Source organism: Giraffa tippelskirchi, chromosome 11, assembly GCF_054371585.1.
Source record: "Giraffa tippelskirchi isolate mGirTip1 chromosome 11, T2T-mGirTip1v1.2.pri, whole genome shotgun sequence".
In the NCBI taxonomy this organism is placed as follows: Eukaryota; Metazoa; Chordata; class Mammalia; order Artiodactyla; family Giraffidae; genus Giraffa; species Giraffa tippelskirchi.
The window spans coordinates 62,749,044-62,776,020 of NC_137285.1; the positions used below are offsets into that span (position 1 = coordinate 62,749,044).

Sequence of the window (26,977 nt, forward strand, 5' to 3'; positions counted from 1 at the left end):
TTGGGGGCCTAGTATCCTTGTATGTTACCCTGGGAAAAAATTAGCCAGACAACATACCAGGAACAATGTTGTAAATTTTCTTTTGTTCCTTTAACTTTCTAAAATAGCATTCTTTTTCAAGACAGAATAGTGGTTAGAATCCTGCCCATGCAAAACTAACTCGTGTCACTTGTTACTTTGACAAGCTTTAAGCTTGTACTTCCTCTGCAGAAAAGGCTATACTCAAAAGAACCTATGTGCTTTGGGGCTTTGGTATTAGGAGAGAGTGTTGTTGCATGACCTTTGAGGGCATAGTCTTTCTCACTCTTTATTAGTATCTTCACATTTGCTATGGGAGGTTTAATGGCACAGCTGTGCATATACTAACACAGCACCAAATGAGTTACTGCTTTCTAGGATGGGGACTTTTTTTAGCTCATCACCATTCTTAACAGGGATAATCTATAAACAAGTCAGCATATCTGGAATTGGAGGTGAATTGGAGGATTAGCAATTCTTCTATATATGAGATATTTCGTGTACAGAAGTATTTTAAAGTATGTAAGGATAAACTGCCAAGATTACCTGTACAGTCTTGAGAGAAGAAGAGTTCAAATATAACTATAAACTGTAATTGACAATGAGTCATTTGCTTTAGGGGTGCCAACTATGAAAACAGCCTAGTTATGCCCTGAATGATAATTATGAAAATTCCTTTTAAAAGCTGGTTGCATCTCTAGTGAGTTGTAAGTTGGCTTGGATAAATATTTTCAGTTTTACTTTCTAAAAAATTATCCCATGATAACACTTTACACAACAATGTGAATGTACTTAATGCCACTGATGTGCACTTAAAAGTGTTTAAAATGCTAAAAAAAATTTATCCAATTAATAGTCGGAAATGCTATTTTCTACCTATATATAATTTTTAGAACTTAACTATTTAAATGTTTCATGAAAACATTTGTGCTTGTAATGTGTAGAAATGTAATATACAATCACTGAGTATTGAAAAAGGACAAAGGTCACAAACCTAGTGACTTAGAAAGCAGAGATTGGAAATATTAAAGGTATGTTTCTAGTAACCAAGGGCAACTTAGCATTTTACTTATAAACCCAATACGTATTTTAAAGCAAATGTAGTACTTGTGAAAATAAAGAGAAATCGTATATACATCTGATACCAGTTGTTAGTAATAGCTAACTATGTACCAGGCATCTTAGTAAGGGTGTACATGTATGAGCTCATTTATCTCATACAAACCAATGGAACGGTGTATGCTTATGGTGTGGAGTACCAAGGAGGATGCTGAAATATAAATTAAATAATCTACTTCACCCCAAGTTGCACCCCCAAAGAAGTAGCAGACCTGGGGTCTGAGGAAGAGACTCTGTTTTTGGAGTCTCCCCTCATACTCCCAAGGCAATCCTGCCTTTTGTATATGATTCTGTGTAAAACATTTAATAACATTTACCCCTGTAGACTTCTGCTGTGTTTGATGAAGATGTGTAAGTGAATGCTGTATAAGGATGGCTCCTCTCAGAAGTCCAGGCTAAAAAGCCCCTCCATGTGACCCTTTATCACCTGGGCAAAACAGCCCCATTTTTGCATGCCCACAGCCTGCACAGGGCCCATGTTCTGCATCTCCACTCACCCGTCCTCACAGCTGAAGAAATGTAGCTATTTTGACCCCTATTTTCACACCAGGTTCTGCAACAGCTCAACAGCAAAAACAAACATTTAAAGGTCAATAAAGACACAAGCCACTGAGATAAGTCCCTGACTGAGTGAATGAGGGGTAGACACGTGACAGGCGTGGTTCGGGCACATCCCCTTTTGTGCTGGTGTCTCCTCTGCTAATAGTGTCAGACGGAGCACAAGAGGCGGAGAAATGTTCTGATGGCGTAGAGAGTGTCAACACGAGCCCAAAACCACTGCTTCGGAAGCGATGGTGGAGGTCAATCCTGACCTCCTTAATTTACGCATGAGAAAGCCCAAGTCTAGTGCGGCGAAGTGGCCCTTCTAAAATTGTAAGCAAGAAAGCTTGGTTTAGAGCTGGAACCTTTCTTCTTCATGCCTGGCATTCTTTCCTCTGCGGGGAAGCAGCATCACCAAGTATAGGTGGAAGATGGTGGCCCTGATTCTGGGAGAAGGTTTGGCCATTAGTTTATCATATGTGCAAGGTGGAGGATGCCCTTTGACCCGCTGACCCGGGGACATGTCCCTGCTGGAGAAAGGCAGAGTCACTAAGGCTGCAGCCATCTGGGTAATTTCCGCGGGGATGGGGGATCCACTGCCCCCAAGGAAACGAGCCTGTTAGTGAACAAGTAGCTTATTCAGAAAATGAGCTGAACCCATCGAGGGTTCTTGGTAAATATGTGTTTTATTGGCCAGTGGAAGGTTTCCAGGTGGGGTTTACCACTGCTGCTTTGGCAGCATTTCCAGGTAGTAAAATTTGGTTCACATTTAGAAGACTATTAGTCCCTTTCCGTGCTCTTCTGGACGTGTGGCCCCTCATTGATTTTAATATCCAGCTACTCTGGGAGGACTGGCCATGGCCTCGGAAGGGAGTCGCCATGTGGAAGGGAGTGTTTTCCTGAACTGAATTTAAAGTTGTTTTACCTTTGCAGGTTTGGAGGAGGACATACACCCCAGTTGCCTATTCTCTGGCGGCCTACCAGCAGATGGAAAAGCATGGCACAAGTTTGATGGCTGTGTCTGCTTCCCGAAGGTCAAGAAATTACCTCCTTAGAAGGCGACGGTACTATGCATGTTATGAATTGTGTCTCCTTGGTCAGCGATAAAGGAAATGGGAATACCGCCATGGCAGCCAGCTTCATGACTGGGCAGACCCCACCCCCGCCCCCTCCACCCCCTCCGCCTCCACTATGTCCATACTCAGGGGAGAGGTTTCCTCCCTCCCCGCCCCCTCCCCCTCCACTGCCCGGGGGGCCTCTGGTGCCCCCACCTCCTCCGGGACTACCCCCAAACTCTCACCTGAACGGCTACAGCCAGCTTGGTAAGAAAAAGCGGATGAGAAGCTTTTATTGGAAAACCATTCCAGAAGAGCAAGTTCGGGGCAAAACCAACATCTGGACCTTGGCAGCCAGCCAGCAGCATCACTACCAGATCGATACCAAGACCGTGGAAGAGCTGTTTGGGCAGCAGGAAGATCCCACCAAGTCTTCCCCTTCCAGGAGGGGAGGGTCTTTAAATCCGTCCTCCAGGGAGGCCAGAGAAGAGGTAAGAGCGGCCCATGGCGGTGGGGCGGGGTTTTGTGTTTGGGTATGTGCCTACGTTCCGAAACCTGCTAGAAGCACTGGGAAATGAGATAACACGAGTGAACAAGCTCTGAAAAGGGGAGGAGGGGCCCTATATGATGAGCTTGAGCTGAGTAGCAAGAAAGTGTAAGAGGCCTTCGAGCCGGATCCTCCCAGACATCCCAGAGGAGCATGACCTCATGCGGAGAACATGCTGTCTGGGGCCTCGCTGCTTGCCTGCCTCCCAGCCCAGCCCTGCCTCCAGCACATCTGCCATGTCCCCCGCCCGCCCCCTCCGCACCCCGGCTGGAACAGCTCCGCTGAAGTCCGGTGTTGTTAGTCTCCACTGAGACAAAACCCTGAGCGTCTGAACTCAGTTATTTGACATTAACTGGAGCTCTCTGAGACAAAATGCCTTTTATTAAATAACACCATTAAATCATGTACATCCTTAGACTTTTATCTCGGTTTTTCCCTCTAGTTTTCTTTCCACAAGTGTTTTGAGGGGGTCTTTATTCCTCTGACCTCCTAATTAAATTTTGGCCATTGTGGAACAGAGATTTCTCACAGCCAAAGCATAGCGCTATTTTTAGATAGACTTTCTACAGAACATGTTCCCGGTGAACACAAACTGTGTTACTTTGAGAAAAATATAAAGCTAGCAAGTTCTGAGAAGTTAAGTGAAAGCGTGGCCTCAGAGAAACAGGTCACCATGTCTTATAGAAACTGAGGCAAAACGACGTTTGTAAGTATTCTCTGTCTGGAAACATGAAGGTGAATTAAGACAACTCTACTTGCTAGAAGAAGTAATTAGGAAACCAAGAGGTAAAGGAATATTGACACCCCCCCAAAATAAGGGCAATAGAAATGCATTATTTTTTAGTCTGTTGTAAAGGAGCAAGGTTAGAGAGAGCTGACTAGATAAGAGAATGGGCAGGGCTCTGGAATGAAGCAGTAGCTCTCCGCGTTACTGAATTCTTGAGCTGGCAGTATTGACCTCTTTTCTCTGTCTGGGGGCCCTAGAAACCGGCTGTATGGTCCCCTGTTGGAATAGCCAAGAGTCTATTCCTTATAAAATGCGGAGAACCCTAGGAGTAGAATTAGGTGTGAGCTGTGAGACAATGCTCCGTGCAGAGCCTGGCTTTCCCTGTCTTTGCTTTATGCAAAGACCTTTTCTTTCTGAGCCCATCGTTTCAGTATCAGAAGGAGCAGGAGAGCATTTCTTCAGTACCCTGGCCTGTGACCTCACTTCCAGCAGAGGCCCCTGCTGGACAGTGGGCCCTCCTCACCACTGTTTCCAGCTCTGCTTTCTGGCCTTTGAAGGAGAGAGTGGCTGGGGGCCCGGAGTCCGAGCGCGAGTCTCAGGAAGGCCCCCCACAGACAGAAAGGGGGTCTGGCCGATCAGGCCCCCAGGGAGGCCGCCAGCCAGGTGTTCAAGAGGCTGTAGGGAACTTGCTGCTTGATGTTTGTGACTTCAAGAGGGATGAAGACCCACTGACGAGAGGAACAGGAGGGGCTTGTAACATCTTTTCCAAACTAAGGCAGAAGCAGAAATGTCTATTTCTTAGGCCAGATCTAAAACTCAGGTCTAAGAGTCTTTCTCTTCACCTCCCTTTACTCTAGGTACATCTTTACTTTTCTTTTTTTTTTACTTTAACTTAAAAAAAAAACAAACCTGAAACTGAATAATTATATTTTAAATTGTGGTGATATGTACATAGCATAACATTCACCCTCTTAACAATTTTTTAAAACTATTTATTTATTTGGCTGTGCCAGGTCTTAGTTGCAGCATGTGGGATCTACTTTCCTGACCAAAGATTGAACCTGGGCCCCCTGCATTGGAAGCACAGAGTCTTAGCCATCGGACCATGAGCGAAGGCTCTCTGAACAGTTTTTAAGTGTATTTTAAGTGTTCACATTGTTGAATGGCCACCATCACCATCCACCACAGAAGTCCTTGCATCTTGCAAAATTAAAACTTTTCCCACTGTCCTCTCCCCCCAGCCCCCGGCAGCCACCCTTCTCCTTTCTGGCTCTATGAATCTAACTCCCTAGGTACCTCACACAGTATTTGTCTTTTTGTGACTGGACTGTTTCACTTAGCACAGTGTTTTTAAGGTTAATCCATGTTGTAACATGTGCCAGAATTTTCATGCTAATATTCCAATGCATGTATATATCACAGGGTTTCCCAGGTGGCTCAGTGGTAAAAGATTCCGCCTGCGAAGGCAGGAGTTATAGGAGACTCAGTTTTGATCTCCGGGTCAAGAAGATCCCCTGGAGTAGGAAATGGCAACCCACTCCAGTATTCTTGCCTGGAGAATCCCATGGACAGAGGAGCCTGATGGGCTACAATCCAAAGGGTCACCAAGAGTCGGACACGACTGAAGTGACTGCTCATGCAGGCATATATTTATCACGTTTTGTTTATCTAGTCAGCTTTGATGGACACTTGGGTCGCTTCCACCTTTTGGTGTTTGTGAATAATGCTGCTATGAATGGTGGGTGTGCAGATATCCTTTAACACATGCAGGTCCTCATCTGAGAGACAGCCGTCTAGAAAGAAAAATTAAATCACCATGACTGTATTATAAGGTGATCTAACTCTTCAACTCTTCAGTACTCAGGATAAGTAGTGAAGGTAGATGGATTTAAGGGAAGATTAGGTAATATTGTCACATCATAGAGGGTCCAGACTTCATTTCCAGTTTTCATGCTATCTCCAACATGGCTCAAAGTAAGAAGTATCACATATACTACATATACTTCTTCTTCTTCTTCTTTTTTTTTTTTTTTGGCAAAAGAATACAGTACATGCTGTTTTATTTCCTCATTAGATTTTCTTCTAGAGAAGTTACAGCCCAGCAGAATGGTAGTCTAACACAGACCAGTGATACACCTTCCAATTCCCTCCATAGTAAGTGGAGCCCTGGGTTGAAACTGTGTAAACTGAAGCAGCCACGTGGAGCGTGTACAGCCAAGGATGTCCATCCTGAGCCTGGAGAGTGGCTTCCCAATCTGCCGCCCCATAGCTCATCATTCTGGAGACTTAGACATACCACGGATCCGATTATGTCCCCTTGAAATGTAACAACCTCCTACAGAAATGACCTGCCATTATGCGGTTGGCTTTGGCTTTAAAGAGCTTATAAAGCTTTACAAATAAGTTCCATTATACTCTGAGGGAAGAAGTTACTGGGAGACAGGGAAGAACTGAATTTGAGAATGGCTAAATTTAGGAAGAGCAACATCTAAAATAGTAAATTAGAACATTTAGTAAGGGGGAAAGTTAGGAGGTACTGTCTGTGTATCTTTGTTAGCTAAAAATTAACTTGAAGAGGCTACAGATGCTACAATAATAATTTGTAATAAAGTAACTAGAAATAACAAACAATATTATTGGGGATAGTAATAAAGAGATTCAACTCAAACTCCATCTTCCTTTCGGAGTTTAGTGGTCTCAGGTCTGAGAAGCCCCTGTCCATCTGTTAGTGTTGCTCTTCAGCCCCCCAGAGCTGGTTAATTAGGGCTGCATTTGTCTCCCTATGGAATCTGAAATGCTCTGAAGGGGAAGACAGTCCTAGCCATCTGGTATCCTCCAAAGAAAGTAAACTGAACTGCCAGAACTGAGCCAAAGGAGCAAAGGGACTATCTTATAAGACATCAATATGATGGGTCAAAATAGGTGTTCACAGAGAAAACTGTAAGATGAATAGGGTCTGAGGACATAATGTGGAACCTGGCGATTGTTGCTAACACTGTATTCTATAATTGAAATTTGCTAAGAGAGTAGAACTTCACTCTACACACACACGCACACACACAAGAGAAATATGTTAGGTGATGGATGTTATTTAACTAGATGAAGGAAATGTATATCAGCATACAATGTGTATATATATTTATCAAATCACCACGTATACCTTAAATTTCTTACCATTTTATTTCTCAATTACACGTCCATAAAACTGAAATTTGAAAAAAAATGTAAACGTTGAAACGCTCGAGGTCATTCACTGTGGTGTCTGTAGTAATATTACAATTACTGTTCATTAATCATACCACGTAAGAAAGAATTAAAATTGCTTATTAGAAAAAGGAAGGATGGGAAAGAGAGAGGGAGGAAGGAAGGAAGATGGGCTTTTCTAAATCTGTGAAAAGTAATGTTATTTTCCCACATAGTAATTCAGGTATCAGTCATTCTTTGTCAACTTCTATTCTAGTCCCAGAATGTTCTGAAGTCTGAAACAAGTAGGAGGTGGCGGCTCGGGGTGGGGAGGGGAAGTTAGTGTGTAATGGAGACAGAGTCTCAGTCTGCAAGATAAAGGGTTCTGGAGATGTTTATACAACAGTGTGGGTGTACCTATTGCTGAACTGTACACTTAAAAAATGGTTAACTCTTATGGTAAAATGGTAACTGTTATGTGTACTTTGGGGCTTCCTGGGTAGCTCAACTGGTAAAGGATCCTCCTGCAATGCAGGAGACCTGGGTTCGATACCTGGGTTGGGAAGATCCCCTGGAGGAGGGCATGGCAACCCACTCCAGTATTCTTGCCTGGAGAACCCCATGGACAGAGGAGCCTGGCGGGCTGCAGTCCATGGGGTCACAAAGAGTCAGACACGACTGAGGGACTAAACACAGCACAGCACGTGTGTATTTTACCACAAGTTAAAAAGAAAGGTTTCTTCTTCCTGTAATGAATATGAGAGGCAGAGTTTGGAGCAGATGGATGAGAGGATAAGAATGGTAGAAGAAAGGAGAAGAGCTTAGTTGGAGGTTTTACCAGGAAGGCGGTGGGAGGCAGCGTTTCACCAGCTTCCCTGAGCACGGAGATGAGCGCTGCTGTTTCAGGGCTTCAGAGGGGCCCGAGCCCTGACGCTGGCAGCCTGCGGGGAGGCTCTTCTAGAGCTGCCGGCTCCTCCTCGGTGAGCTGGGCTCGTGCCCTCGCATCTCGGCTCCCCTATGCGCTCAGGGTAGTGTAAGTCGCAGGCAGCCCTTCGTGGAAACCGTCACGAGCTCTGTGCACGCCGAGGGCACACCCTTGGCAGGCTGTGGTGTCCCGAGGAGTGGACTCGGATTGACTGACCTGGTGGGGAGGGAGGGGCCGGGTCGGTCACCCCGTTCTTGGGCCGCTGGAGTGCCCTCCTGGGAGTGACTCAGCACCAGCACCTCCAGCCCTACACTGTTGGGGATCTGAACCGCTGGCCAGCCTTTGGGGAAGTGAGATAAGCTAATTTACACGTGTCCTGATAACCCTCTTCAAAGGACTGTGTGATAACACCGCTTTGGAAAACTCACGGGGCGATGCCCTCTGAGAGGAGGCTGCCCGCACTGGGCAGAGCGGAGGAGGCCCGCAGAGAAGGGCGCCGTCCGCACAGGGCTCTCAGCTATCTCATTCTCCCGTGGTTTGCAGGAGGCCCTGGGTACTGGTTTCCCTTTAAGGGGCTCTGTGCTGGCCAGCCCAGGCTTTCCCCGAGCAGCCCCTCTAATGATGGACCAGGTTCTGAAGCTTCAGTTCAGGCTGCGGAGGCCGCTGCTGCCCCAGGCGTGGCCCCTGCCCCGCACCCCCTGGCTCAGAGCTCCGCTCCTGGAACCCGGGTGCTGTCCTCTGTCCCACGCGTACAGCCCTGGGGTCACCGGGGCTTGGGCCAGGCCTGTGGACCACTCTCTGCAGATCTGCCCCCATTCCTGGAAAAGCATCTCAGTGTGAATACTGGGCTGGTGGAGACCTTCACTACTTCTCTGTATTCCTGTATCCTCAGCAGAAGGGAACGTCATAAGAACCAGGCGAATAGGAACCACAGAGAGCCTGTTGCTTCGGGAAGGTATAAAATGACATCCCTAAGGCTCAGTTTCCTTATCTGTGAAATAGGAACAATGACAGTGATTTCTCCACCACTTTTCCAGCAGCAGTAGCAATGGGTCTAGACTGAGCACAGAGTCCTGGAGGGTTGATGGGTGAAGAGGCTGAGGGTGGGGCTGGGCGAGGGTGCTGCCGTCAAGGTTAGATATAGCAGGAGGTGGTAGTTTAATGAAAAAATACAAAAGAAGGTTTGTCCCCATTCTGGGTAGATATGAATGCAGAAAAAGCTCTTCAGATACATAAACAGCCAAATCAGTGTGTGTGCGCTTACTTCTTAGTTGTGAATTCTAATAAGCACGTCGCTTTCTGTCTGAAATCCAGATCCCTCTTTTTGGTGTAAGCTCTCCTCTTAGAGGATGTGAAGGGTGACAGCTTTTATTCTCACCTTTTCTCTCCCGTCTCCTCTCCCCTCCCTTCACACTGAACTTGAACTGTAATCCCTGGGTAGGATTCCAATAAGGAGTCTGTCCTTTTTGCTTGGGAGTTTATTTTATGGCTGGCAGGTGATTGTGTTAAGATGAAATAAACCCCTCAGATAGTAAATAATGTGATTGTTTAAGATTAGTCTTGAAAAGCAGGCAACCATACTCTTGTAAAAATTTAACCTTCTAGCCAGGAAGTCTCATCAACTTTGGCCAACAGTCTTGCTGCCTCTTACAAACTTAGAAGCAGGCCCAGAGATCAGGAATTTAATCTGAACCTGATTCTTTTCTGTTCACGATGAATCACATACATTTTGAAAGAAAGAGCATTATAGCAACATTCCTATTTAGCTAGTCTCCCTCTTCCAAAAAACAAATGGGGAAAATGGAAGAATTTTAAGGTTATCTTTCCTCCAGGTATTCTGGCTGGATATTTGCTTCCAAAGAAATGACTTCTGTGTTTAAGAATACCCACCCCCGAAAAAGGGGCTTCTCTGATGGCTCAGACAGTAAAGAATCTGCCTGCAATGCAGAAGACACAGGTTTGATCCCTGGGTAGGGAAGATCCCCTGGAGGAGGGCATGGCAACCCACTCCAGTATTCTCGCCTGGAGAATCCCATGAACAGAGGAGCCTGGCACGCTACAGTCCATGGGGTGGCAGAGAGTTGGACACGACTGAGTGAGTAACACTGCTCCTTCTATAAAAGGTTCTAATTTTCAGTCTGATAAACCCTCTCCAATTATTACAGTAGTTCTCCCTTATCTGCAGGGAATCCTTTCCAAGACCCCCAGTGGACGCCTGAAATCATGAATAGTACCAAACTCTATATATACAGATGGTCCCATGATGTTTTTGACTTAAGATTTTTCAACCTGACGATGGTATGGAAGCAATAGGCATTCAGTAGAAGCCGTGGGTTGCCAAAACTTGGAATTTTGAGTTTTGATCTTTCCCCACTGGCCATCTGTGATACAGTCCCATCTTTCGATACTGGGCAGTGGTGGTGTGGCCGCTCCCGTCAGCCATGCCATCTCAAGAGGAAGAAGCCAACACACTGACAAACATTGTTCTCCACTTTCAGTATAGTATTCCGTCAGTTACAGGAGGTGTTCAACACTTTATTATCAAATAGTGTTTGTGTTGGATGATTTTGCTCAACTGTAGGCTAATGTAAAGGTTCTGAACACATTTAAAGTAGGTTGCGCTAAGCTGTGATGTCGGTTGTTTAGGTGTATTAACTGCACTTTCAGTATTTTCAACTTATGATGGGTTCATCAAGACATAAGCTGAGGAAGATCTGTACTGTGTTTTTTTTCCTGTACATACATAACTGATAAATTTTAATTTATCAGTGAGGCACAGTAAGAGCTTAACCACAATAAGGAATAGTAAAATAGAACAGTTACGATGTTGCTGAACAAAATTTATCTAAAAAAAACAGAAAGTTTTATTTGAGCCAAAGTGAGGACTATAACCCGGGAACAGCCTCTCAGAAAGCTCTGAGAACTGCTCCTCTCATTAGACATAAAAGCCCAGTTGTATCAGTTTTTGAGACCGAGGGCTGTACATTCTACACAATCCAGATGTAACCATACAAAGCAAACAGTGGGTGATGGGTCATGGTGGCCTCTTACAAGATTAAGAAGGAAGGTTATCTCCTAAGGAGTTATCTCACTGTTGCCAAGAGAATGTTGCCTTTTATGGGTGAGTAGGTATTTCTGCCGATGGGGAGTTTTGGTTGATGCATAAGACAGATACACAATACACACTAGAGGAGAAAGACGAGGCCAAAGAGCAGAGAAAAACATTTATGTTTATATTTCCCTTGATTTGCCTTAGAATATGAATTTTTATTTCATGAATAATAATGTGCTGTAATAAAAGTTATGTGAATGTGGTCTCTCTCAAAATATGTGGTACAAATTTAATGCCTTTTCCAGCATAGCAAAGCACTTATGCACTGTGGCTGTAACTTCTGCAATTTAAGGTGCAACAGCAAAGCTAGGAGGAATTTCTTTTTCCTTCTTCACAGTTTCATGGGTGGAAGATTCTTTCTGACCATAGATCTTAGCAACCTTAGCATATGAGTTTTTTGTTTCCTTATTAAGTTGAGAACTTTCACCTTTTCACTTAAAGGAAGCTCTTTACAGCCTCTCTTTGGCATATCTGAGTTGCCAGTGTAACGACTCTTGTGCTTTGGGGCCATCACCAAGTAAAATAAGCAAGCATTGTGAACGCAAGCACTGTGGCACCATGCCAGTAACCCCACAACCCATAGCTACTAAGTCACTAACAGGCAGGACACGCTGGACAGAGGGTTGACTCACGTCTCGTGTGGGATGGAGCGGGATGGTGCAAAGATTCCAGAAATGTTCACATGCCAAAAAAAAAAAAAGCATCTTAGACTGGGTAAAATACAGCTAGGTGTTTTCCCTTATAAATTCCCTTTTAAATTCTGAAAAAAGTGTAGAACACTTTCTTACCTCTTCCTAAAAGGGCTACTGGATATATATAGTCTCTTTGAATGAAAATAAAAATTTTGTTTAGAAAAATATTAAAAATTTTATTGCGTTTCTGAAAATAACAGTGTTGGTCCTTTAACAAACATCCCTAAATCAGGGTTGGAGCTCATGCTGCAATATCTTCAGAGTTCAACTCTCATATGATTCTTGCTATGCTAAGACATCTATTTCCAAATTGGGGCTTTTAAATGTGAGCTGTATTGTTCTAAGAGGAAATTGCAAAATTTAGAAAATGTTGATATAGTTTATGTAAGATTATACAATATTAAAATAGATCTGTATGGGAATTCCTGGCGGTGCAGTGGTTAGCTCTCTGCTCTCAGTGCTTTGGGCCCAGATTCAATACCTGGTCAAGAAACTAAGGTCCCCAAGCCCTGCAGCTTGGTCAAAATATATATATATATTTATATGATTGTTATATATAAATATATATATGTATATGATTGTTACCATTAGGGAAATATTGCAGAAAGCCTGGGGAGCTATATTAGGTATCAATCTGCAGAGTTACATACTGGAAATTATTCTCTTACTTTAATACATTAAAATTATTCTCTTATATTAATACATTATGTTGTATTTTGATAGGTCTTCATTCTCTTCTCCAACTCTTTTTGAAAAAACCGTTTTATTTGTCTAGGCTGTGCTGGCTCTTAGCTCCGGTTGCAGCGCACGGGGCCCCTCTCCAGTTGTGGCGTGCAGGCTTCTCCTTGCGGGCGCCTCTCTAGCTGCGGGGCACGGGCTCCAGGGCGCTCGGGCTTCAGCAGCTGCAGCACGTGGGCTCAGTACATGTGGCTCCCAGGCTCTAGATCGCAGGCTGAGTAGTCCCCAGCGCTGCTCCTTCATACTTGAACAATCTTATGTGTCTTATGTTTTTTTCCAGATTACTCTCTTGGATGCAAAACGGAGCATGAACATTGGGATATTTCTTAAGCAATTTAAGAAGTAAGATTTTTGCACACATTTGAAACTTTAGTCACACCCTTGCTGTCAGCATCAGAGTTGGTGGGTGTGAGCTGAAACTCAGATTCTAATGAGGGAAAGTCATCCCTCATCCCTTCAAATTGTTTTTAGGCACATGGCTTGAAGATCCCCAAGTGTGTGTCACTCTCTGCTGTTTTCCTCCACAAAAGCACAATCTAGTCGCTTGGGGTTCAGGGAGAATTGCCTTGGGGCATCTATTCAAGCCCGACATGTCAGGGAATTTATAAATTCACCTGAGGTGCTGCCCCATCAGTGGAGGATGGACAACTAAGTCAAAGAGTGGTTCCGTTCAAGTGTGCATGGAAAGGAGAGGGCTCTGGCTCCAGGAGGCTGACCGAACTGCTTCTCTCCCAAAGAAGACGCCCGGGAGCTGTTGCCACTTTTAGCCTCTCTGGGATGCCCGTGGGTGGTCTTCTATGGAAGGGACCCCTGGTATGTCAGGACCCCCTTCTTCCCCTGGCAGGGGCGCTGTTACCATCACTGACACAAACCCACCTGTCAGGCAGGGAGGGAGGCGGGATGAAGAGGAGGGCGGAGGTGACTTGTTTTCACTTGGTGGCTTGTGTTTCTTAGGCACTCCAGCAAATGTGAAATGGAATCTGATTGTTGTCTTTTCCAGGTCTCCTCCGTCCATCGTGGAAGATATTCATCAAGGGAAGAGTGAGCACTATGGATCGGAGACATTGCGAGAATTTCTTAAGCTTTTGCCCGAGTCAGAGGAGGTAAGGAATTTGGGGCGGGAGTTTTTGATGTTAAAAGCGATAATAAAAGCGTCATATTTTTTAGGAATGTCAGAACTCACATGGAATGGGTGCTCTTTTACCCAGAGCCCGAGTTTTCTCTTGGAACAGTAAAAAGTTACCCAGTAGAAAGAGTACACGTTACACAGTTAAAGAACCTAGGTTTAAATGGACATTCCTTCCCTTAATTGAGAAAGTGGGCAAGTTTCTTAAGTCCTGTGGACTTCAGTTTCCTCACCTGTAAAATAAAGGTAATGAGGCTTACCTCATTGAATTGTCGAGATGATTAAGCCCTCGTTATGCATCTAACATGGTACTTGGCACAGAGGAGCTCAATAAATGTTAGTTCCCTTTTCTGTCAACTAAGGTGATCTTTGCCTAGTGTGTACCTGGGGTTGTTTGAGAATGCATATTTTTTTTTAAAAAAAGGAAAGACCGACCACTTTTGAATAAAGATGCTCTAAAAACTAAGAGGTAGGTAAATTGTTAATAGATGTTGTATATATTAACTGACTAAAGATGGAGATGGCTATGGTGACAATATAGTACCACAGTATAAATAAAGATACTGATTTTGGAGGGACTGAATAAACTGAATCTTTGCATGATCAGGAGCCTGATGGGATAAAAAAAGAGAAAAGCAGTTTTGTAAAACCTTCCAAAATTGTGGTACTATTTCTGAATAAGTGACCCTTGAAAAAAATTCAGTAAAAGGCTAAATAAATGCGTGTCATTTGAATAATACAGTCTCATAAAGTAAAAAAGTGTAAGGTACCCTTTTCCATACGCGGCTGGTTCCTCCCTCCCCAATCTCTTCCTTTTCCCAGACATAATTTATGGAACTTGATTTTAGTGCCATTAATAACCCCAAAAAATATATTTATGCTTTTTTCTTTTCTGTCAGCGGTAACTTCACGATGCCAGCCTGAGGGTCTTGGGGTGACTGGATATTTAGGCATTCTGAGCCGTTCTCTTCACCTCGGGTTCCCGTTCGCAAATTAATTGTAATTTTTCAAAGCCGGGATTAGTTAATGGCATTTGTTACTGTTAGTAAAGGGTCTTACAGAGTTGAGGGTAAAGTACATTAGATCACAGTTTACCCTGGATCCTACCTACTGAACACTCCTTAATCTTTTTGGTAGAGAATGGCATTCCAAAATCTTCTTTTTGTAATGGAACTATAGTTGATTTACAGTATTGTGTTAGTTTCTGGTGTACTCAAGATCTTTTATTAGGATGGATAGTTTTAACGAATTGAGTTTTTAAGAAGATTCAGTTGCTCTGGAAATCTTATTCCTGCTTGGGCATTTCTCATGCCTCCTCCTGAGCACTGCTCTGGTACCTTCCTAACAGAGCTCTGAATTTCCAACTCAGTGGGAGTTAAGTGTCGGGGGAGGCTGCCAGCTTTATGCCACTGAAGAGGGAGGAGGTTAAATATGATTTCCTTAATATCTTCCTTCCTAATTTAAAAATCAGAGGCAACTGAAAATTAAATTTGAAAAATCTTTAAATACAAAGGCTGTAGAAGACTTAGGTATCTTCCAGAGAAGCAACTTAGCTGTCCAGCCTCTCGTTTTCAAGAACCCTGTTTTTTGAGTTGTGTGTGGGAATAATTCAGAGGGAAGAGGCGGTTAAGGATGAGGTGACCAAAACCCACCCCAGCGCTGCCCTGAAGATCCCCAGGCACTCTCACCCACAGACGATCAGCTGACCCCAGAGACAAGACGGGGTCCCGCTGAGGCCTTGGGGTCCTGCAGGGCCTTCCCAGTCCTAGGACCAGACGTCCCTCCCCCTGCTGGGTCCCCCTCGGTCTGTATATCTGACAAGTTCAGTCACACTCTGCTCGTTTACATTCCCAACTCCTGGCCTTGGACTGGGCACACCCTCCTCCGGGAGCTGAGCTTCCTGCGGCAGGAACACCCTGACAGTCCCCAAGGCTGCTTGGCACCCCTCCATCTGCCCCTCCCTGGGGGCTGTGTGCCTCCCCGGGGAGGAGCCACCTCCTGACGCTGCCCCTGCAGGGACGGGCTCGCTTTGCCTCGAGTGCTGGGCGGCTCTGCCCCCACCCCCGGGCCCCGACGCGCTGGGGGAGACCCTAGAGCCCCGGGTGGAGGGCGGAGGCTGGAGAAGAGGCCAAGGAGGAGGCAGGGCCCCGTGAAAGAGGCTGAGGAATATGGCAAAATGTGCTAGCAGATGCATCCGCAGACGCACACCTGCGCCTTGCTCAGCCGTGGGGTACGTCCTGTGCTGTTTTTAGCACAAGGAGGGGCTGTGCGCTGACCGAGTGCCCCGAGTTCCAGGCAGCAGCTGGGGCCACAGGGAGCGAGTGCTCAGCCCAGCGCCTGGCGCACAGAAAGTCGGTAAATCACCCCCGTGGTGGCTGGGTGTGTTTTTTTCATTTAATCCGCACGGTGACATTGTAAGCGGGGTACGGGTAACAGATGAGACACGGAGGTCGGTGGGCTTGGCCTGACTCACCGGAGCCTGGGCCACTCCCAGGCCACCCTGGCCACCTGCCTCTGAGGACGGAAGGACAAGGGTTCCCCCCTCCCCCGCTGCTGCTCCAGGACAGCCCCCCAGGCCTGCGTCCCCTCTGCTCTCGCAGGGCACCGAGGCAGCAGTCTGAGTGTCAGCAGGGTAACACAGGCAGCAGCAGCTGAGCTGGGGAACGGATCGGCCCGGCTGCCAGCCCACCCCATTCATTCGGTTCCTGGCGTCCTCTGCCCTTCACCACAAAGCTTTTTATCTGGCACGTTTTGTTCGTCTTGCCTCAAACTCCTGTTTAAAACTTGTAGAGGGAAATGGTGGTGGTTTAATTGCTAAGTCGTGTCCAATTCCTAGCGACCCCGCCAGGCTCCTCTGTCCATGGGATTTCACAGGCAAGACTGGAGTGGGTTGCCATTCCCTTCTCCAGGGGATCTTCCTGACCCAGGGAGCGAACCTGGGTCTCCTGCATTGCAGGTGGATTCTTTACCAACGGAGCCACCAGGGAAGAGGGAGATGGTAGACCCAGAAATAACAGCACGTTCCCTGCCTTGGCCCTGAGAGGGGCCTTGACGAGAAGCCGTGGGCCGTGGGAGGGGCCCTGCCCACTGTGGGTGCTGGTACCCTTCCTCCGGCATCAGGGACTTGGGGCTGGAGGTGGTGCTTCTGTCTGTAGCAGTGAGCTGACTTGCGTCTCCTGATGCTTTTATCACCTCATTCTTACCTCGTTTGTTTACTCTGCTGCTGGGAGAGGACAGAGCCCTGGGGTCTTCTGTTGGGTGGGCCTGCTGTTTGGTGGGAAACCCTGCTGTTTCAAGGCCACATGGGCGGACTTAGCCGGGATGAAGGAGGCCTGCTCTATGGAATGCGTGAGCCCCAAGGAGCAGGCTGTCTGCTGTCTGGGCAGAAACCGGGCACAGCCGGGGCATAATGAGAGTCCCTTGGATCAGCCAAGAAAACGATGCCTAACAACGTTTGATAAATGCTTTTTGATGGTGATGAGAATACATAATAATTACAGGGTTTGTCCACCTCTCTTTTTTACCTCCCTCACTGTGAAGGCACAGTAATCCCTCTTAATGAACATAAATCTCATTTTGAAATGGAATTAAGAACTGTGTACATGGCATTTAAATCAAATACTATCTTTAGTATCACTGTTCTCTTGAACTCCATAAACATTTTTCACTCATTATATAAGAGAAGGCAGTTAATCACTGTTCATTTACAGTTCCGCACATGTTTAATGGAAACATCTACCGAGTGTACTTAGCGTGACCTGTTCTTGTGCGTCAGACAGGAAGCCGTGCTGTGATTCTCAGAAGTTTTGCCCATGCTACATATGTGGTCTTATAGAAGACACAGACAACCCCACTCTGCCCCTGCCCATATATGGTGAATCGCTAGACTCTAGTTCAGGAGGGATCGGAATTCATCCCGTGGCTTTTTCAGTTCAGAAACTAGGCACTAGTTTGGGTTTAACTAATGCAGAAGTCCATCTCTCCTTAAACTTAGTAAAGCTGAAAACGGAAAATTCACTTTGAGGCCCTTAAAGGTAGGGGAAATAATGCAATTCTATAAATGGCTGTTTTCTGCCCATTAGGAAGAAAATGTAGTCTTAAGACCCAGACTTAATACTAGAGAGTCTGGGGTGTGCATCTGCACTGCTACATTTTGTATTTCAGAAAAAGTTGATGCATGTTTCAGTTTGGGGATCTTTGCAAATACTCCCTCCTCCCTGTTTTTGAACTGTTAATTCTTATTTTTCAAGAGGTTTAAAAATTAGGTTATTATTATGGGCACCAGTGGTATCCCACTCCAGTACTCTTGCCTGGAAAATCCCATGGACGGAGGAGCCTGGTAGGCTGCAGCCCATGGGGTCGCTAAGAGTCGGATACGACTGAGCAACTTCCCTTTCACTTTTCCCTTTCCTGCACTGGAGAAGGAAATGGCAACCCACTCCAGTGTTCTTGCCTGGAGAATCCCAGGGACGGCAGAGCCTGGTGGGCTGCCGTCTATGGGGTCGCAGAGAGTCGGACACGACTGAAGCAACTTAGCAGCAGCAGCAGCAGCAAGACAATCCACGGGTAGGAAAGAGAAAGCTTTATAAAGTGCTAACTGCTTACTGGGAGCAGTTAGCTACAAGGATAGACTATCAGCTTTACTCTAGCAGTCTGTTTGTTTTTAATTAAAGTCTAGTTGGTTTGCACTTTTGTGTTAGTTTCAGGTGTACAGCAAAGTGATTCAGTTATACATATACATACATCTATTCTTTTTCAGACTCTTTTCCCATATAGGTTATTACAAAACTCGAGCAGTCTTTAGGTGCTACTGACCATAAAGACTTTTTGCTGGAAAACTCCATCACAGTGGACAGAAATGTGTTTGGGGGTGGGTCCTGTTTTCTGTGTGGGGAAGGCAGTTTGAGAACTTTCTGTGTCTCCATCCCTACTTCCTAGCTGTTACATTCCTGTGTCAGAACTCTTTTATTTTTTTCCTGTACCACAGTTGAAGGAATATTTGTGTATTTAATAACTTTTAGTTTAGTTTAACTTTTACAGGACTAGTACATGTTTATTGTGGACATTTTGGGAAATAAAAATGAGCAGCAGATGCAAGCGATGCTAACTATGATTCCATCACCTCGTGTAGATGCCCGGTTCATCTTGTTCTTGGGTTAGTAGTATGTGCCTGGAGGGCCGGGGCATAGACGCTTCTTGTCCTAATTTATAGGAGTGGGATTCTACTGGTCCTTACCTGAGTCTTTTTCAGAGGGGAAGATCTTGACATCTTTCAATTGTTTGAGACATTTTCCTCTCTAGCTTCCTGCGGGAAAGCCAGTGCGTACTCACCTCCACATCCAGTGGTTCCTTCCTATAAAGCTGCTGAACGTGAAGGGGAACTTGACCTCGGAAGGAAGATCTGTTAGGCCCCCCAGTCTAAGTATCTTATATCTGAAATACTCAAAAGAATAAGACATTTCATTTGTGACGTAGGCTCTGCTATAGTGACTATATATCGAGTCTCTTCTTTTTTTTCCAGACAGGGATCTCCCCTCCGGCTTATGACTTACTCAACATTTTCATCCTGGCCTGACCCTCTTTCTGTCTCCCTTAGTAACCCCCAGAGGACTCACTCCAGTGGCTCTGGCTCTCTGGTTTGTGTGGGGCTCTTTATACCCACACGAGTGACGCAGCTCTCCTCTCCCTAACTTGCTTGTTTGGGTTTTTCCTTTGAAACAACAAATTAGTTAATGGCTTTGTCTTTTCTTAGGTCTACATTTTTATTAATTTGAATTTAGCACCGAAATCCTTATTTTCTGAAAGGAATTCTAAGGTGGAATTTAAAATAATGTTGTATTTCAGTCATTGGTCCTTTTTCCTTGACCCCCTTTTCCATTTGTCTTTTAGATAAAGAAACTAAAGGCGTTCAGTGGCGACGTGGCCAAGCTGTCCCTGGCAGACTCCTTTCTGCACCGCTTAATCCAGGTGCCAAAGTAAGGACCACTCATCACTGCTCTTGGCAGCGCACGGTTCTTAGGTCAACAGCATCACACGCTACAGTTCTGCTTTTTGTTTTTCAGCTATTCCCTGCGAATTGAAGCCATGGTGCTAAAGAAGGAATTTTTGCCTTCTTGTTCTTCTCTCTACACAGATATGACGATTCTAAGAAACGCTACAAAAGGTGAGTAAATACATGATGCTTTGTGTAATTTGTTTTTATTAATGTTGGTAGCAGCCTATTTTTAAAAAACTGTTCAATTGAAAAGTTGTAGATATGGGAAGTTCCATTTCTGATACACTCTAAAAAGGGAAATGGCGTGTTACCAAGGATGGTATTTAAGGTTTAGCTCCATTTACTGCCCCCTGTTAATTAATTTAATTCATTGACCAATCAATTAATTAGCATATTATCCTCCAATAAAAGAAAGTATTTCATCTCAGAAAATGAAAGTGTTACCCGCTCAGTTGTCTCCGACACTTTTGCGAGCCCATGGACCGTAGTCTGCCAGGCTCCTCTGTCCATGGAATTCTCCAGGCAAAAATATTGGAGTGGGTAGCCATTCCCTTCTCCTGGAGATCTTCCCGACCCAGGGATTGCAACCAGGTCTCCTGCATTGCAGGCAGATTCTTGACCGTCTGAGCCACCAGGGAAGCCCGTCTTTCATCTCAAGTTTAGGAATAAGCCTGTTGGTTGCAGCGTGTTCCTCTCCTAGATTAGCTTTCTCTCTGTGTGTGTATGTGGTATATATTTTGTGTGTGGTGTGTGTAGTTGTGTGTGTGCTGTATGTTGTGCATGGTGTGTTTAGTGTGTGTGGTGTCTGTGTAGAGTATGTGTATGCTGCGTGATTTCTGTGTGCTGTGTGTGTATCCTGTGTATATTGTGCACGCTTTGTGTATGTCATATGTGCGTATGATGGCGCGTGCTCACCACCTGGGCCCCGGCCGGCCGCCCGTCTCCCCCCACGCTCTGGCCTCTGTTGGTGGCTCTGGCCCTGCGACCCTGCTCTCCGGGAAGCAGGGCTCCTTCCCTCCTGACCCCTCCCCAGCGGTGGCTCCCGCACCCCCAGCCCAGTTCCCCTCCAGACTCGAACATCTGAGAGGAGCGAGTCAGCCCTTCTGCTCCTGTGAACGATGTGCTGACTTGCGCTTGCCCCGTGGCACGCCTCCCGCACGGAGCTGGGAGCGCCCTCCCGCAGGTGGGCCAGTGGGAATGCTGGCCCACGCCCGCCTCCTCCCACCTCTGAGGCAGAGTCTCTGGGTTCCCTGGACTCGTGTTGTCCTGCGTTTGTTACCTGGGATCACTGGCCTGGTCTCCCCCTGGTCACTTTCTGGATTGCTCGTTATTGTGGGACAGTGCTTATTCCTGTTTGTTTTCCCTGCTTCGTGACTCTGACTTGTGCTGACATTAAGTCGTATTTTCTTCAGCTCATTATATTTTCTTCATTTAGAGAAGAGACTAAGAATGAAGGGCATTTTCTTCTTTCAATATGGAGGCCTTTTAAAATTTCTTCCTATACTAAGGCTAAAGCAGCAGCTTTGAAAGAATTGTTTCCTCTGTTCAAATAGAGATGGAAGAATGTGTTTTCATATTAAGCAATGCAAATTTGTGGACACCGTGGAAATGCTTTTATCTGGTTACCCTTTAAAACCTGGCCTTCTTAGATAACACAGTACAGGCAGTGATCCAAGTGTAACTTTTTGAAAGTAATACCAGACATAATGGAGAATATTAACAATATCATAGATGACATTTTATTACCTATATATACTGTAATTTTAGTAATTAAATTATCTCTATCTTTTCAAATACATTAACAAATTTTAATATTGTTTATTTGTCTTGGTGGATAATACAAAAGATTTATGTTTAAAGTATGGGTTTACCAATATGACAACGATTGAGTTCCTTTTGAAACCTTTAAGCCAATCCAAATAAAATGTTTAGTTTTGAATAAAATGGAAAGATTCTCTGGGTACCTGCCTCTAAGAGTTGGAGCTTTGCAAGTTATTTACATATCAATCCAGCCTGTTTATTTTGTATCTCCTCACAGCTCATCAGCTAAGCAAAATGCTGCTTATTATTCATTTTCATAGTCCATAAACACAATCTCAAAGGATATAAAGGAAAAAATAAAGAAATAACTGTTGAGGAGATTATTCCTATAACACAGTATGGTGCTTTTCCTGAGATTTTTGTATTTTCCACTCCTTGAAAACTTTCATCGTTGAAGTGTATGGGACACTTAAGTGTCATACATATTTGATTCCCAGTTTACACCAGGATAGGCATCACGAGCGGCTGGCGGTACATTAGATGTACCATGCAGGGCGCTGCTTTGTTTGTCTTAGTCTTTTATACAGTTTAGGGTCCGAGTTTGCTTCAGACACACCTAACCTTGGGTGTGGTAGCTGTCTTACGTGTGTTTGGGCTGCAGGCTTCTCTAAGGTACCGTGGTGTGTTCTTTCTGACAGAGCTGATGTCGTGCGAGGAATTACATTCCATATTACACCTGGTGCTACAAGCAGGGAATATCATGAATGCAGTAAGTAAACTTCAAAAAAATTTTTTTAAATGTTGCGTTTCCAACTTTATTTGTCTGTCTAAAAGTGTGTATATATATTTTTTTCTTTTGATTTGTCTTCTTTAGGGTGGGTACGCTGGCAATGCAGTAGGATTTAAACTGTCTTCTTTGCTCAAATTGGCAGACACCAAAGCAAACAAACCTGGGATGAATCTCCTGCACTTTGTTGCACAGGTGTGTGGAAGTGATTTATGGAGTGTTCATGCACCCCTGCCGGAGGCAGTGAAGTTTTTCAGAGGTGTAAGGTGGCATCACACAGTCAGAAAAGGGCATGGTAGATGCCAAGAGGGTTCTGGTGCAGATTCCTGAGTTGAGCTGCACCTGGAGTTACAGGGCTGGAGGGAAGTGGAGGGGTCAGGCTGGGCACAGAAGTTGGTGAGGCCAGGTGATGAAGGATTCACACCCACAGCTGGGGAATTTGGGTTTCACGCATTAGCACTGGGGAGGCAGCAGTGGCTTGTACACATCGTCATGGCATGACCAGGGATGTTTTGTTTCTAGGAAAATGAGGCAGTATGGGGGATGGGTTAGAGTGGAGAGAGAAGAAAAATAGGGGTGCCTCTTGGAGGAAGCTGGTGTTCATTGTTTGGGAGAGTTGAGAATCCGAGTAATGGCTGTGGGGTAGAGAGCAGAGGCCTGGGTGTTGAAACATTTCTTTCTAATGTTGAGTTGACTGGAGTTTGACCAGCTGTGTGTAAAGAGTGAGGGGGTCAGAGCAATGAGAGGCTGGGTCACTTCTTTCTCTTGGTGAACTGGGGGTGACGGAGCCTTGCCATCACACAGAGTTTGGGGTCTGAACCCTGTCCACCACTTGGACACATGGACTGGGTCTATGTGACCCCCAGGTAACCAGTTACAAAGTCAAAGATCCACCAAGGACAGTTCTCTCTTTGTTGTTAAGTTAACTCAAATAACGAATTGTGCTGGCTTGTTTTTCCTGCAGAATCTCCTTGTTGTTTTGACAGCAATCATGTAGACATAGCTTAACCTGGGAGGAAAGCTGTGTTGCAGGCTTAAGTGTGAGCTTCTAAACAGGACAGAAGGGAGATTTTTGACTTGTCCTTATTAGCTGTACTTCCTCAGACAAGTTATGTAAGCCTTAAGTTCCTTAATTTCTTCATCTAATGATGAGGGGCGGGTAGTGATAACCTCAAAACTAGGTAATTGAGAAGGTGGAGGAAGATAATTCCAAAGTGTGCTTATTAACTCAGTGTTCTGAATATAATCAACTCTCCATAAATAATACACCCTATCATTACTATATTCTTCAGAAGACAGAGCGCATGTTGAACTTGGTACTAACTGAAGAGTCCATTTTCAGGACATTAAGACCAGAAAATGTGTTCCCCAACCCTGTTAGATCCCCATATCCAGGTGCTCTGCGTAGCTTGGTCCCTGCCCCTTGTGGGGCAAATTGCCCCCTTCATACTTGCCTTCCTTGTACCCTCTGAACAGGTGAAGGATCCCAACTCCTCTGTGGCCTGTGCAGCATCTGATTAAGCTCAGCTTGCAGCCTGGTCTAACAGCTGCTGGGGGCTGGCTCACATGGAGGTGTCCTCATAGGTGTGGTGGTTTTCAGCAGGACAGATCGGATTCCCTAAGGAGCGATGGGCCCTACGAAGCTGCCACTTCCTCCCACTGAGTTTTCACACGCATGTGTTGTGTTTCATGTCAGGATCGGTTGCTCTGGGAAGTTAAAAGTTTCCTGAGAGTAGAAGATTTCTGGTCAGTCTTACTGAGACTGTCAGACTGCGTTTGTGTCTCTGTGAATTACTTTGACTGTATCAAGCCTTAAAGGGGGACAGTGATTTTACGGTTCCTAGAAGCCCTGAGAAAAATTTCTCCATATAGTGGATAAAATTCCTGTTTTGTCCCCATAGAGTGAGAGAAATTCTGTTTTTGTTCCAGGAAGCCCAAAAGAAAGATGCTGTGCTTCTAAATTTTTCTGAAAAATTGCTTCATGTTCAGGAGGCTGCCAGGTAAGCAAGGAAGAGTACTGTGAGACAAACATGGTTGGTTGTTTTTTTCTTAACTACCTTCTTATGAAAACTGATGAATATTTTACAACTTCTGGATTCAGGTTTGAACTTTCGAAAGTTTTGTCTAGTTGAACTTCAGACCTTCCTTTCATTTGGTTACAGAGGTGTGTGTGCACCTTTGGAATTAGGGGGGTTTTGAAAAATTAATCTTTATTTTTAATCTAAAAAAAACCCCAATTGCAGTTTATTCTAATGAATATCATCAGTGTAAAAATGTATGTGTATGGATTAAGAACTTCAAATACCTCCACACCCAAAAGATAGGGCTCAAAGAACACAGCACTCGGAGTTGGTATACATCAGTCAAGCTCTCGGGGCCCTAGCTCACTGATTCCTTTAGAATCTAACATGGTACATTTACTTTCTATTGCATTAAAAGAAGTTGGAACCATGTCAAGGGCTGTGAAAGGATTTTGTTTTAAATTAGTCACTCAACTTTACAGAGAAAGTATCTAACAAACATAAAGCTCTATTTACATCACTTTTCTTTGCTTCTGATCCTCATATAGATGTGTATTTTAATGTAGCTATAATCTGTGTATACATTCTGAGCCCTGTGCTTTTAAATTTACAATACATACCCACACATGTAAATGTTAAATGGTGGTAATGTCCAATAGCCAGCTCTTTAAAGAAAAAGGTCCTGATTTGTAGCTACTGCTGATTTCCATGGTATAAACACTGCAGCCATGGCTGACCTCAGGTTCCCAAGTGGCACTGTCGATTATGGAGCTGTGGAAAGATACCCACAGCCACAGCCGTGTCCCATGAGCAGACACCAGCAGCCACCTCACGTATCAACCCAGCGCATGTCATCTGCCTGTTATCTGAGGGACTCTATCCAGTTGGGACAGCTGTGAGCCAGATGCATAAACACCCCAACCAGAGCTTTTCAAGCCCCGCCCACCCCTGGCCGCATCTCAGGGTTACTGACTGAGCACATCTAAGCATGGATGACATCTTTCCCAAAGTGTGAACAGGTGATATAGTTCATATTTACAGATCACCAGAACATTCCTCCCACAGAATGGGCATCTGCTAAGATGCAAACTATTTTCACTTTTGAATTACGAAAAGAAATTTGCGTGGAAATATTTTTTCCTCCTTCTAGTACAGAAATGTTTCTAAGAGATACACATAGAAATAACGGTTCCATTTCTGGTCAGAGTTAGATGGGGAAGGCTAGCTAGATAGTGTCTTAGGAAAAACTTACTAGGATTTATTTGAACTGGAAAGTGAAGTACACATAGCACATAGGTGGGTGCCAGTGAAGGGGGAAAACGACTGTGTAAGGAAAAATTAGAATTGACGATGGAAGCTTGAAAGCATCTTGATCTATGAATGTGCTAACTGAATTCCTCTTGGACTGAGGTTTCACCTGTTGACTTTACCAGGTGACGTGAACATCATTCGTGCTCTATTAATCTCGGTGTGACATTTATAACAAAAGCCTTGCCAGCAACCCCACCGTTTCTCTGCAGAGCTCTCAGCTGTGTGTCCCTTCTCTCTAAGACCCAGAGGACAGACTCTGGTTGCGTGTGGCAGGCAACATGCAGTCTGCGCAGTGTCTCTGCGTCCCCGTTAACGTCCTGGTTATCAGCATGTGCCGCCACCTTGCTTTTCATGGGTTAGGGCCTTTGTATTTGCATTTCTGTGGCCAGAGGAAAGTATGAGTATGTGAGGCCTGCTGGACGCTAATGCTGATGGCATAAAGATGTTGAGACCTAGTTTATGAAAAGTTTTGCAAGTCCCATGCTTTTGGTTATCTCTCGAGCAAGAACAAAATTACAGCCCACTCTCTTTGAAGCACTATGTGTCTTTAGGAAGGAATCACCTCTTAGAAAAACATAGGAGGAAACTATAAACGTAGAGGGTGGTAAAGGTAATTGCGGCAGCCCTCCGCTCTATTTCCGGGGTCTCGTTTGATGTCCCTGGGGTGACCGCCCCCTCAACCCCAGTGCCAGCTGCCCACTCTCTCCTTCTTTCATTCAGATTATCCCTGGATAACACGGAGGTGGAGCTGCGCTCGCTCTTTGTCAGGACGAAGTCTCTCAAGGAGAACATCCAGCGAGACCGAGAGCTGTGTCAGCAGATGGAAGATTTCCTTCAGGTGTGTGATTCCGGTCGGTCCCTCTGATCTCCTCCTCAGTGGCCCTGTGAGGCCAGTTACGTTTGCAGGGCTGTGTTTGTGGAAGCAGCAGGTTCCCATTCATGTTTCCCCCCTAAGCCAGTCAGAGGAACTTTATATTTCAGTGCCCAGTCTTTATGGGGGCGTCCCTGGTGGCTCAGCAGTAAGGCATCTGCCTGCAATACAGGAGATGCAGGAGACCCGGGTTCGATCTCTGGGTCAGGAAGATGCCCTGGAGAAGGACATGGCAACCCACTCCAGTATTCTTGCCTGGAAAATTCCATGGACAGAGGAGCCCGGCGGGCTACAGTCCATGGGGTCGCAAAGAGTTGGACACGACTGAGCAGCTGAGCATGCCTTCTTTGCTGGATTGGTTTTTTGGCGGAGGATACGGAATATGTCCGACCCTGAGCCCTTGGTTAGAGGTGGGGTCTCTGTTTACTTCTGCTCTGTCTGCATGGTGG

At 45.2% G+C, this 26,977-nt stretch overlaps 1 protein-coding gene across 1 annotated transcript in view; it reads left to right on the forward strand.

Moving 5' to 3' along the window:
* FHDC1 (FH2 domain containing 1) overlaps positions 1-26,977 on the forward strand; it is a 37,683-nt gene that overhangs the window by 3,171 nt on the left and 7,535 nt on the right. Inside the window, exons 2-10 of the mRNA XM_081543665.1 lie at positions 2,611-3,223; positions 12,937-12,998; positions 13,657-13,759; positions 19,672-19,757; positions 19,845-19,945; positions 22,237-22,307; positions 22,413-22,520; positions 24,255-24,325; positions 26,378-26,495. Coding sequence (XP_081399791.1) covers positions 2,747-3,223; positions 12,937-12,998; positions 13,657-13,759; positions 19,672-19,757; positions 19,845-19,945; positions 22,237-22,307; positions 22,413-22,520; positions 24,255-24,325; positions 26,378-26,495 — 1,197 coding nt within the window. The 5' untranslated portion in view covers positions 2,611-2,746. The remainder of the gene's footprint in view (positions 1-2,610; positions 3,224-12,936; positions 12,999-13,656; positions 13,760-19,671; positions 19,758-19,844; positions 19,946-22,236; positions 22,308-22,412; positions 22,521-24,254; positions 24,326-26,377; positions 26,496-26,977) is intronic.